At 40.4% G+C, this 13,753-nt stretch overlaps 1 protein-coding gene across 2 annotated transcripts in view; it reads right to left on the bottom strand.

Moving 5' to 3' along the window:
• Window positions 1–1,121: 1,121 nt before the first annotated feature.
• The window catches only part of fam184ab (family with sequence similarity 184 member Ab), a 230,620-nt gene continuing 217,988 nt past the window's right edge, over window positions 1,122–13,753 (bottom strand). Inside the window, exons 21-22 of one of the 2 annotated variants that reach the window (XM_033648786.2) lie at window positions 10,878–11,134; window positions 1,974–2,120 (exon numbers count right to left, since the gene is read on the bottom strand). In XM_033648786.2, coding sequence (XP_033504677.1) covers window positions 2,039–2,120; window positions 10,878–11,134 — 339 coding nt within the window. In that variant the 3' untranslated portion in view covers window positions 1,974–2,038. Of the gene's footprint in view, window positions 2,121–10,877; window positions 11,135–13,753 lie in introns of both variants that reach the window. The other variant, XM_033648787.2, reaches the window with a different exon arrangement.

The following is a 13,753-nucleotide window of genomic DNA, read 5'->3' as shown; positions in this document are numbered from 1 at the left end:
AAGTTAAACTATTTCTGTGTCTCATCAGCTGTTTTTATTTGTCTGGAATACTTTAACTGTATCCTGCTTGTGAGCACTTTCTCACATTCTCAGCTTACTCTGAGAAAATATTGAGAAAAAGACTTGTAACTGGCCACGTATTGAACATTTTAAACTTGTTCTGCATCAAGTTTGTGGTTCAAGTTTTTTATTGTCATATGCACAGCAGTAACAGTGAAGCAGTTGTTGGTGATATTCTAAGTTTTCAGGCTCCCTCAAATAATCCTCATCCATCCATTTTCAACCTCATATCTCGTGAGGGCAGCAGGCCAAGCAAAGTACTCCAGACGTCCCTCTCCCCAGCAATGCTTTCTAGCTTGTCCAGGGGACCCTAAGGTGTTCCCAGGCCAGATATAAGTAATGCCTCCAATGTTTTCTGGGTCTGCCCCAGGGCCTCCTACCAGTGGGACGTGTCCAGGACACCTCTAAAGGGAGGCGCCAAGGAGGCATCGTGATCAGATGCCTGAGCCACCTCAACTGGCCCCTTTCGACATGACAGAGCAGCGGCTCTACTCTGAGCTCCCTCCGGATGTCCGAGCTCCTCACCCTATCTCTAAGGCTGAGCCCAGCCACCCCATGGAGGAAACTCATTTTGGCTGCTTGTATCCACAATCTCATTCTTTCGGTCACTACCCAGAGCTCATGACCATAGGTGAGGGTTGGGACGTAGATGGACCAGTAAATCGAAAGCTTTGCCTTCCAGCTCAGCTCCATTTTCACCATACGGTCCGGCACAGTGCTCGCATCACTGCAAATGTGGTCATGTTCACGAGTGAAGGTAGAATGGCGTCATACAAATATCTTAAAAAAAAAAAATCGCGTAAGTAAAATCTAATTAGAATCGAAGACATAAAGACATAACCTAGTGCAATGGTTAAAAAACAGAAATAAAATACATTATATAATACTGTGGTAGGCAGGTGTAATAGTTAAATTTATAAACTGTAATGTAATATATGTATTTTTGTCATCAATGAACCTCCATATATAATTTTGCATCACTTACAAAGCAACGTCTCTGTGACATTAAATGAAATGTAAACCTCTGATTTACTCAAATAACTGACAAACAAACCAGTAAATGTCACAATAATTATTTATTAAGCATACACATTATAATATAAATATAAAATATGCTATTTTTGTTTTTAAAATTGGTGAGACATCATTATATCTGTGTTGAGACAGACAACCATACAAACAGGTTTTAATATTCTACCAAAATCTGCTGAAACTTCTATGCAGCTGTAACAAACTTGCCATGATGGTGCCGTCCTAAAATCAGAGCCTGTATTCATGGAGCATATCAGAGCAGTGTAACTGATCTAGGATCAGGTCCATGTAAATGTCACCATAAATGAGGAGGCAAACTGGTCTTAGATCAGCGCTCCTAGTCTAAGATGCTGTATGCAGTGGGCCCACGTACAGAGAGAGCACAATAACCTACCGTATATTTCTTTATATATATATTTCTTACTGTAGTCCAACAATGGCAATTAGCAGCATGATAATGCACCACTCATTTTTTTCTAGTTCCGAGAAACTGCAAAATAAGTTAGGAAGTAAATAAATAAAATTAACATCAAACATACTGATGATCATTGTCACTGTACTAAGAGAGAAACTCGTCCACAGTGAAACAATCAGAGATAATCAAACAATCAAATCAGATCAGAGTGATGACATTTGACGGTCAGGGTTCGGATTCAATTCAGTTTCACCTCAGTCAACAACAGGAAGTGGATAATCATTACATTTTTTAAATTTATTTATTTTTTAACCAAAGTGAATGACATCGAGTTCTCTGTGAGAATCAATTCTCAAACCAATAATTACAGTCTCAGTTGGCCGAACTCAAAGTGAACTGATCCCCGAACCGATCAATGACAATAAAGAACAAATAATTTTAACAATTTTTTCTCTTTTTTCTGTGATTTTTCTTCATTTTTTTAAGTTTGGTTGACATGCTGAATCCTTGTGTTTGCAAGTTTGTGGTCAATCAAAAGGAGAAGTATTGAGCGAACCACTCCTGGCGCTGGGCGTCCGGGGAGTCGATGGCGGAGTCCTTCGTTTCAGGAGGGCTTCAGGACGGAGAGCGCAAACAGGAGAAAAAAAAAAAAAATAAAAAAAATAAAAAATCACCACAACAAAAATAAAGACAGAAAGAGACAAGTCAGGGAAGAAGCCAGAGGTTGATTCAGTAGTCTTACACCTGACTGAATGGTAGGAGCAAGGCTGAAACATACTTAAGCTTACCAGGCATAAAACCTACTATAAGCTGATCATTTTTTTGCAATTAAGGCGTCTGTTGTTCTACTATCACTAGCTACAGTCTTTAACACTAATCTGAAAGGTTAAAAGATGATTTAAATGAAGGTGCAATACACTTTTTGTCCACAAGATGGCAGCAAAGTCATTGTCAAGATCCAGGGAGAGAGTAGAGTAGGGACACACTGCTGTGCTGTGTCCCCAATTCCATACATTACAGCTATATACAGTATGCACTTATTCTGTCATAATAAACAGTTTTTGCAGTTAGTACACAAAACAAAAGTAAACTGTGTATTTTTTTTTTTGACTAAATAAAATTAGTTCAAGTTTTATACAATGCACTGAGTACTTTTACTTTTAATACTCTCATACCTACTGACATTTTCCATATTAAATGTTCATACATTTACTTTTTTCACTTATAATAGAGTATTTTTACAGTACATCATTAGTACTTTTACTTAAGTTAAAGATCTGAATACTTCCTGCACCAACCTTGGCATGTAATAGGCCTAACAATGTTTTAGCATAAAAAAGAAACTGCGTGTGTACATCTAATACATTATCTTACTGCACGACCTCGATCAAACCTCATAAACTATTTGAAATATAGTGGGGGGTTTTTTACAGTAAAATGTCAATCACCAGTGGTATCTGCACAACCAGACGAAGCTGTTGCTCCTTCCTGACTCATGTCCTTAGGGGGAAAACATGTTGTTCTTTAAAGTTTGAACTAATTAGGCTGAGTGTTTGCATCTATCAAAACAAACACCTATTGGAGCTTCTTCTGCTTTCTTAATTGGCTTCTTCCTAAACAAACAGTCCCATAACTCCAGGGTAATATTTAAATTTTGGGGCAGTGGGGGCGGGGGTCATTTTTTTTTGTTGTTGTTTCCTAAGCTTGAAGGCCTCAATTACTTTCCATAAAGCTTCTCTTGTGTTTGTGCAGCATGATGAATCGTGTTTATACTGTACATGGTCCCAAATTCAGAATCAAAGGGTTCTGTCTTCAGTTCATAAAAGATTAATTGTAATATATACAGTCATTTCCATACAACAATAGCCATTTTTGCCACTGTAGCATTTTATCCACTAGAAAATAGCATTAGCGAAATCTCTCTCAATGATAATATCTTTCTGTCTTTTAATGCCGACAACAGGAGGTAGTCAAATCTGAATGTTTGAGCAAAATAAGAAGAAACTTTATTGATCCATGAGGGGAAGTTGGGCCAGAACAACAGCAAAATGGCAAAAGTGTTCATATCTATTAAAAACAATGAGTGATTATATCCATATTAATTATACTGATATAAAATACTCATGAAATAACAGTTTATGAAGAGCACGTGTGTGTTATCTACTGCATCTGGGCATTAGGAAGTAAAAAACAACATTCATCTCATCAAATGTTTTTTGGCTATCATTTTAGGTAGCTACAGAAACTGTAGTTTGTGATGATGGCCAATGCAAGAAGAGAAGTGAATGAAAATGTGAGCAGAGGTGTTTTGATGTTGATTTGAGGGATACAGGAAAGGAAATGTGAAGGAGAAGGCATGAAAAGAGATTGGCAGAGGATGAGATGATGAATCACGATCAGAGGAAAAAGCAAGAAGAGGAGAGAGATGACAAAAAGAGAGCATCAAAGTAGAGGTGATGATAATGTGATGTAATAAGATCCTACAGGTTACACTGCCTATGTTTGTCTGACCCAACAGACCCATCAGGATTAGTAAAGAAACATTTCACCTAGTGTGTTATTTGTGTTCAAATTCGAATAACTGCCATATTGTCTGAAATCACTAGTCAACATTAAGGTCCAACTGAAATTCAACTGTGTATTTTTGCTCTGAAAGATCACATGTTCTATGTTCTTCTTTGAGAATAAAAAAACAAAAAGAACGAATTTACATTATTGGTTTCATTTTATGCCCCCCTCTAGTTTTGCATTAATTGACCATAACTTTGTTGTGGTATCCGTCTGCATATATGGAGACCTTACTTCGATACAGCCAATCAAATCTGGCATTAAGCAGTTACACTGGCCCAGACATCAACTTGCTACACAACACAAGAGTCATAGACACTGACTAAGAACCCAGGTTAGGTTTCCTGTCTCCTGTCAAGCCATCTTCTTATCTAGCTTGAAAACATGATCACATCTTGTTCTGCATCTAAGCTTGTTGAACAAGCTAACAAACAAACAAACAAACATTCACTGGGGAAAAGTGCACCATTAATGTCAGTGCGCAGGTTAGATAGTAAATTAGCTGCAGCACATTAAAGAGCCTGCAAATATCACTTAGGTTGGTGAGATGCTGGTGTGGTCCTACTCTTCAATACCACTGACAACATGCTGTCTGCCCATGACATGTAGGCTATGGTTCCCTATGGTGTAACACTGGGTATAACACTGGTGCTCTCTCGTTCTCCCTACAGTGTAACACTGGCATTCTTTCATTCTCTAACATCAAATTTCTCAGGTTCCCTACAGTGTAAGACCGATTCTCTACAGTTTAACACCGGCACTCTCTGATTCCCTACAGTGTAATACTGGGACTCCCTTGTTCCCTGCAGTGTAACACCAAATTTCTCAGGTTCCCAACAGTGTACAGGCACTCTCTGATTTACTACAGTATAACACTGCCACACTCTGGTTCCCTACAGTTTAACACCCACACTCTTTAATTCCCTACAGTTTAACACCTGCACTCTCTGGTTCCCTATGGTGTAACACCAACACTCTCTGGTTCCCTATGCTGTAACACTGGCATTCTTTCATTCTCTACAGTGTAAAACCAGCACTCTCTCGTTCTCCCAACGGCGTAACACTGGGACTCCCTTGTTCCCTGTGGTGTAACACCAAATTTCTGAGGTTCCCCACAATGTAAGACCGGCACTCTCTGATTTACTACAGTACAGTGTAACACTGCCACACTCTGGTTCCCTACAGTTTAACACCCACACTCTCTCATTCTCTACAGTTTAACACCTGCACTCTCTGGTTCCCTACGGTGTAACAGCAACACTCTCTGGTTTCCTACGCTGTAAACCCAAGATTCTCTGATTCCTTACAGTGTAACATTGGGACTCTCTTGTTCCCTGCGATGTAACACCACATTTCTCAGGTTCCCTACAGTATAACACTGCCACACTCTGGTTCCCTACAGTTTAACACCCATACTCTCCCATTCTCTACAGTTTAACACCTGCACTCCATGGTTCCCTACAGTGTAACACCAACACTCTCTGGTTCCCTACACTGTAACACTGGCATTCTTTCATTCTCTAAGGTGTAACACCGGCACTCTCTGATTCCCTACAGTGTAATACTGGGACTCCCTTGTTTCCTGCAGTGTAACACCAAATTTCTCAGGTTCCCAACAGTGTACAGGCACTCTCTGATTTACTACAGTATAACACTGCCACATTCTGGTTCCCTACAGTTTAACACCCACACTCTTTAATTCCCTACAGTTTAACACCTGCACTCTCTGGTTCCCTATGGTGTAACACCAACACTCTCTGGTTCCCTATGCTGTAACACTGGCATTCTTTCATTCTCTACAGTGTAAAACCAGCACTCTCTCGTTCTCCCAACGGCGTAACACTGGGACTCCCTTGTTCCCTGTGGTGTAACACCAAATTTCTGAGGTTCCCCACAATGTAAGACCGGCACTCTCTGATTTACTACAGTACAGTATAACACTGCCACACTCTGGTTCCCTACAGTTTAACACCTACACTCTTTAATTCCCTACAGTTTAACACCTGCACTCTATGGTTCCCTATGGTGTAACACCAACACTCCCTGGTTCCCTACAGTGTAACACCTGCACTCTCTTATTCCCTACAGTGTAACACCAACACTCTCTGGTTCCCTGCAGTGTAACATCTGCACTCTCTTGTTCCCTACAGTGTAACAGCAGCACTCTCTGGTTCCCTATGGCGTAACACCAACACTCTCTGGTTCCCTACGGCGTAACACCAACACTCGCTGGTTCCCTACAGTGTAAAACCGACACTCTGTGGTTCCCTGCAGTGTAACACCTGCACTCTCTTGTTCCCTACAGTATAACACCAACACTCTCTGGTTCTCTGCAGTGTAACATTGACACTCTCTGGTTCCCTACACTGTAACATCGGCACAGACTGCCAGCTGCTGTCAATCACACACAGACAACAATACACATCCTCTAGCCGGCTGAGACAAAATGATAATTCTTTCTTCCTTTTAATAATAAAAAACATGTTAACATAATTTTTGACTAAATGTTATTTCAGTTGGACTTTAAAGCTGCGACAATTTCTCATTGCATGATTTAAGATAATTATATTGGCTTTCTGTCTCTTAACATCTATGTTAAGAGACATAAAGAAGACTGTAAACTATTTGTAGCACATATGACCTATGAAGAGGATGACCTACAAAAAGCTCAGTGTTCCTTTAAAGCTGCAACTTAATTGTGCATGTTTGTTTTTGGTCTGACTCCTGGAATAATACAGGTGTTTAAAACTCATGATTCAATCTGCATTTTCAGTAATCAGTGGAAATGTTTTTATACAGTTTCATTCACCCTGTAGTCTGTGGGAACCATGACTGTATAAACCACACTGTACGCAACACAAGGGATACACATATAGTGTTTGAGGTTTGATTAAAATGAGCAAAATCTAAACATTTTAACAGCCTAGGTTTCCTCTCTCCTCTACATCTATCATGGTCTCATCAGTCCTAATTAACTAAATGTCAGTTACAGTGAGCTTTATAATTTATAAGTGTTTGGACATTTGTGTATGTCCCAGGCAGAAAACTGCTACCTGGACCACTGCACATTAAGTTAGTGTTTTTCATCTTATTCATTATTGTTGAAACAAACACAATAAGAGGAGGTAATAAGAGGATAACTTGTTTAAATCTGCTGCCTGAGCTTTGCTAAAGCAGACTGTGGTTGGTGTAACAGAGTACTTTCAGGTTGGGAATGAAAGACTATTCTACATATTAATTTCCCTGTTTGACTCACTGTTCAGTATTCATTGAGAAACTGAAATATTCTTGTTCAGACTCATGTTAAAAGTTCACTTAGATGAGGTCTGCTGTATAATACAAGTCCTCTTAAAGATATAAATACCTAAAGGACCCAATGATTTAAAGGGGTCAAATTTACAAATTGCTGCTCAGTATTGCAGTCGAGGCAGAGAGATCAGTCTAACTACAAATGTTTGTCAAGAACAAAGAGTGTGCAAGGAGCGCAGAGACGAATCATTTAATGGAGTCTGAAAACATTTCAAAGCAGATCTATAATATCTGACCTCATACTGTCATTGCTTGGCTCTGTTGTGTGTGTGTGTGTGTGTGTGTGTGTGTTTAAGCTGCTGGTGCTCCTGCCTTCCCATAATAACAGGTTTGTCCCAAAGCTTTTGCAAAGCAGCCACCACATCTCATTCTTTACATAAACAGCAGCTAAAACATGCAGCAAGATAGATTAAAAATAACCATGCTCACACACACGCACACGCACACACACACACACACACACACACACACACGCTCACACATGCTGTAAACCTACATACCAGCGCCTAAAAACACAGTTTCTTGGCATGCGATACACAGACTGCATGTATTCATGTGAGAAGCATGTTACATAATTCATCATCCTATCAGTTCACACCACAGCGACCAACCACAGCCATCATCGAGAAACAAGAGGAGCATTTATTGGACCACAGAGTTGAGAGGTAAAGCCGTTTTCAAAATAAAACACCACCACACACAGAGGGGACAGTTCATGATAGCAAAAGACAATATCTACTTCATTATAAACTCACGTTAACAAAATAGTTTTGTTCACTTTGTACAAAATCCCATTTCGAGTTGAGGAGAAAAAGTGCAGCATGTGCAACATGCTGAAATTCAGATGAAGATGAGAGAATGAAGAACCACAAAATGACACAATGCACAACAGAAAGCCACGACAGACATAAACAGCAAGTTTTATAACTTCCTGAACAGAGGAGGGAACCCTGTCGGCATGCACACAGTTAACATGTTCAGACTGACGGACACGTGGAGAGGACAAAAAATAAAAAAACATGCCCCTTTTGCATTCCAAGGCCATTCTCTGAAGCTTCAGTCGGGACTCTTGTGTTAATGTTCTGCTTATCATGTTAGTCGCTACATATTCAGCACTGTTATTAAAACACCTGTGATGCTGCTGATGTCTCTCAGTTCAAATGTGCTACAGGAAACATGCAGTTGTGTCCTTTAATCTGAAATGAGGATCAGTCATTCACCAGTCTGTTTTAATCACAATCGTCCAATCATAGTGAGTAATACTCCAAGTGTAGTTTGGATGCTGGTTTCTTTTATTTCTACCCTTTCCAAAACCAAAAGAGCATAAAACTGCGAAGAATGCATTAAACAATTTGTTTATCTGCTCAGGTTAGCATGTCTGGCTGGTTATCTTTCTTACCTACAGTAGTAATGCAGCGGTACTTCCTGAGACAAGGCATTTCATACTTCATTATTTTATGGAGTTAAGCATAAAAAACTCTGTTCATGACTAGCACATCCACTGTGTAGTATTTCCTGCTGGCCCTGAATGCTACAATAAGCTAACATTAGCAGCTGCAGTGGATTTGGGGAAGTTTATATTCCTGAAACCATAGCTAATGTCGTTACCTGAGAAAGTGTAATATTTATCAAACACATTGCTTAGTCCTTCTCCCAAAAGCCATTTCTTTATCATACTTACAACAGAAGGAGTGACTAGACTACAAAACATCGCTGTTTCTTTATTTACAGCTTTGCCTCAGACATGTTAGCGTTAGCCTCAATCTATTAGCACAATATCATTTATAGTATGTAGCCATCAAATGCATGTTTAAGACCTCCTAACAGGTTTTGTTTTAAAACCAGTCAGCTGGACGACATTTTCAACCAATCCATGCAGCTGACGTTAGCTTAGTTTGCTAGCAACAGCTGTCATTTAAGCCAGCAAAACTGAAGCGTTTTTGTCTACTAAAACCATTTCAAAATTGGTAAGAATTTCAGGTGGAAAGTCTGCCATCAATATTGTAAGGTGAATATAGACCGAATCTCAATGTTTGTTTATTTTTGGAACAGCTTCTGGGTAGAAAACCCCTGCGTCAGACACATAAAATGGCGCTGAGCAAAAGCTGCCTCAGTTGGTTAGATTTTGCCCACCTAAAATAAAAAATCAATATCACTTTTGATGTACACTATATTTAGAATATCTTAACCACTTTACATTGCTGTCAGACAGCTCTGTGACGGGGAAATGAAGATGAAGACAACATTATTAACCAATTCATGGCACTGACGTTAGCTTAGCTAGCTAGCTAGCTACAGCTAATAAACTCTGCTAGCAACAGCTGCTGGCAAAATCGAAGCGTGTTTGTCTACTACAGGCTGAAACCATTAAAAAATGACTAAGAATTTGTAAGCTGCATGGACCATATCGCAATGCTTGTCTATTTTTCAGAATAGCTTCTGGGTAGAAAACCCCAGCGTCAGGCACATTAAATGGGCAAAAGCTGCCTCAGTTGGTTAGTTTTTGGTCACCTAAACAAAGGCCTACCTAAAAAAAATCAGTATCAGTTTAAGTGTACACTGTATTTAGAATATCTTCTTTACCTTGCTGTCAGACAGCCCTCTCCGACAGGGAACTGAAGCTGTTATCTCAAAACCACCAGGCTCCGCTGACAAAAACACTAATTTTACTTTGCAGAACACGGGAGTTGCTGGTCTACTGTTTCCTCTATCAATCAGTGTTAATGGTAAAGCAGGGAAAACATTTAAAATATAGCATACACTTAAACTGATTGATTGATTGTTTTTTTTTTTTAGGTGGCTAAAATACATTTTGTTGCAGCCCTCATCCGCATTAGTAGGCTAATTGCTTAGCTTCCGTGCCCAGAGAATTGGTTTATCAAAGACGCTAGCAAGCAACACAGTACATAGAATGAGCACAGCAGAGACCACCGCTAACTTTAAACAATAAAGTTAAAGCTAAAAATGACAAAAGAAATAAGTTTGTCAATCTCCGCAGCTGAGTTATCAACCTGGAAGTGATTGATGTTAGCGTGACGTCACAGTAATTTGGTCTACTGTACAAGAATACAAAGCTTGACAGACCTAACAACAGAACTTAAGCTAGCTAGGCTTTTTACATCACATTAGAGCATTTGCTCTGACTTCTATTTTACACTCTGAAGCTTGACATGGCAATGATTTCATGCTCCTTGTGGTTTATGAAAAGGCCGGACTTGGCTGGAAGGGATGAAAATGTAAAACACCAGTTATTATGCCACTGTACCTTTTCAAAGCCAGAAACAACAGAGCTCTGGTGTTTTTTAAAGGCTTTTGTCAAAGAACAAAAGGCCTAAAATACAGTCTCTACATTCAAGGTCTGACTCAGTCTATGAGTCAACTCATCAAAAGTGCTTTTAACCAGCAGGAGTTTCCAATTAACCTGAGGTCTGTGATTGGATGATTGATGCGTGGACTGACCAGCTGCTGCCCGTCGGGGCTGAAAAGGTCTCACCTCATGAATTTCTTGGGTTCGGTGGGAGGGGTCGGCGGGGGAAGAGGTTTGTTGGAGTTGAGTTCAAGATGGTGAAGGGGGGAGTTGGGGATGGGCTCTAGGCGGCTTGGCTGGGCTGGGGGCGGGGGTGGGGGCTGTGGGGACTGCCCACTTCCTGAACCCGCCACACCCACGCCCATACCCGCTGCCTCCAGAGCCCTGACACTAGGAGAGCTGCTGAATCTGCTGGCTGCTGTTTTCTCATTCTTTTTCTTTTGCTACACAGAAAAAAAAGAAAAGGAGGGGCATGGGGGTCAAAAAAGGAGCAAAAGGGAAGTTTGAAACAAAATCATAATAAAAGATAAGAAGAAATGGAGGGGAAAAAGAGGGAAAATGGAGTACAGGGAGAGCCCTAGAGGTCTTAACAGTCCATCCAGTGAGAGAAAGGAAAAGAGCAGCGTGCTAACTCGATCCTATTTAAATGCTGATCGAGTGAATGGATCAATCTGAAGACTGGCATCACTCAGTCTTAAAGCAGCAGTCGCTCTGAGCAGAATGGAAGTTCAGATGAGGAGAGATGTGTCAAAGCAGGAAACATCTCACACTAACAAAATGGCTTGGAAAGCAAAGGAGAGCTGGAGAAAAAGTCAAGAAGGAAGAACAATCGAATCGGGTGGAGAACTCACACACACACACACACAGTGGACACACAACACATATTCAAATATGTGGGAAGAAACACATGTCACAAGAACGAAAACACTGGAAGTTATAGAACCTGAGAGATGGTGTCAACAGTTATATACTGATCATGCAGCAGGGTCCATTCGACTCAGACATACTGTGAAGAATGACATATTGTGTTTTCCAGGAGCACTGGGAGCTTTAAATTTTCAAACAGCCTTTCATTATGAGCAATGGGATCCTGCTTGAACACACAGTTTTCAAACAGTTTTGGTCATTTCATTTCAAGAGATTCACTTCAATTCTATTTTACTTCAACAAACAGAAAAATCTAGTGAATCAATTGATGTATTTTGGCGGTGCATTGAGTTCAAGATCACGTTTTGAACTGTGACACCTTGGATTAAATGCTGTGAAGAAATGAGACCTTGGCAGGTACGACTATTAGCTTCCATTTCATACCAGTGGTGCTGTATGGAAGCGCATTGCATTCACTGGATAAAAAAAAATTAGACACCTGATCTCGTAATTATGAGATCCTGATCTCGTAATTATGAGATCTTTTCTCATAATTACCAGAAAAGATCTCATAATTACGAGATCAGGATCTCATAATTATGAGATCCTGATCTCGTAATTATGAGATCAGAAAAGGTGCCACATTAGCCACTGCTTTGCTCAGAAACACATACTGCACATCCACGAAGGGGGGTCGGAACTACTGTAACCAACTGCCGCTCGGGTGGTGCCATCTTGACTATATCCCATATCTTTATTATAATGTGTATATATTGGAAATTACGACAGAGTATTACACTAAGCAAGGACAACAGTGCGCACCATATATAGGCTATTTTGATCTATTTTATACTTCAGATTTATATTGTTTAGCATTAATTGGTGACAGAAAAGAACGAATTTCATTCTGCAGGGAAACGCGTGTCCTTACTGTGCATATTGAATCTTGAATCTATGTTTTATGAAGACCCTGTGTGTGCTCAGAGCTGTGGCACAAGTTACGCACCGAAATCTGGCGGAAGAAAAATAATAATAAGACGAAAAATAAGTAGGCTGTGTGTGACATGCGCTGATGAAGTGGTGGGTGATTGATGTGCCTGACATCGATTGATTTAGTTTCAGCACCATGGTAGTGGCCAGCTCCTGTTAAGATATAAACAGAATGAAAGCGGACAAGGTAATTACAGAACTTGTCTTGAGAAATAGCTTTCAAATTCAGGGCTCAACAATAAGGATTGCCTGATTGCCCGGGTCAAGTAAAACTCACGGTCGGGCATGTAAACTAACAACTCACTTGCCTGATTGGGCAAGTTGCTAAAAATAGTAAAAGTTAATAACTAATTGATAAAATAAATGTATTTTAAAACGTGCTCTTCTGCTCTGATGCAGCGGTCTCTCTGCCTGAAGTCACAGGCACAGCTGTGTAACAATGTCCTGCCCACAGCCCCCATTGATACTATTTTGCGCGACGGACGCTTCATATAATAACATAACAATATAATATTTATGGTGTTACGTCATCGTGTCATTTCTGTCTCTACATGGTCACTCGTTAACAATTCTCCTCTGCTCTCTGTATCGCGCACGGCGGAGTTCCGCCACACACACAGGTGATCACGCTAGAGCAGCTCGGGCCGCATTTTCCTAACCAAACCTGACCCCGAGCCCGGTGCAGTTTGTCAGCTGACAAAGTTATTGTTATGGACAGTGTGTAAATAACCATCAACAGACTGCTGTTACGCACAGACAAACACGCTGGCAGCACGGCAGCGCAGCACAGCACTCATGCTGAGCTTGTGTTGCGTTCAGGCGTTGTCATGTAAATAACAACTTCCAGCACTTAAATAGGTCATAGCACAAAACAGCAGCATGTCAAGTGACTTTTTACTTTTATTATATTCAGTACAATTGCATGTTCCTAAATCTTGAGACACCTCATATGTAAGCTAGACAGACATTTCACCTGCTCATTACTGTGCACACATGTACTGTATGTACTTAGTCCTAAAGAGCCCTTCTGGTGCCAGTAGATACATAGAAACATCCCAGCAGGCTGTGCTTTGCAAGCATACAAAAAAGTTTCACGCATGTGAAAATTATTTTTCATGCGTGTGCTTCACCTCCGCTGCTACAACTCCATCCTAGGGGAAACACTGCTGTGTGCGTTTTGTGCAACAGGTGGATGTGGTAGTCTA

Source organism: Epinephelus lanceolatus, chromosome 13 (genome assembly GCF_041903045.1).
Source record: "Epinephelus lanceolatus isolate andai-2023 chromosome 13, ASM4190304v1, whole genome shotgun sequence".
Classification (NCBI taxonomy): Eukaryota; Metazoa; Chordata; class Actinopteri; order Perciformes; family Serranidae; genus Epinephelus; species Epinephelus lanceolatus.
Note: the sequence above shows the minus strand (reverse complement) of the source record. Positions and strands in the feature narration are given on the sequence as shown.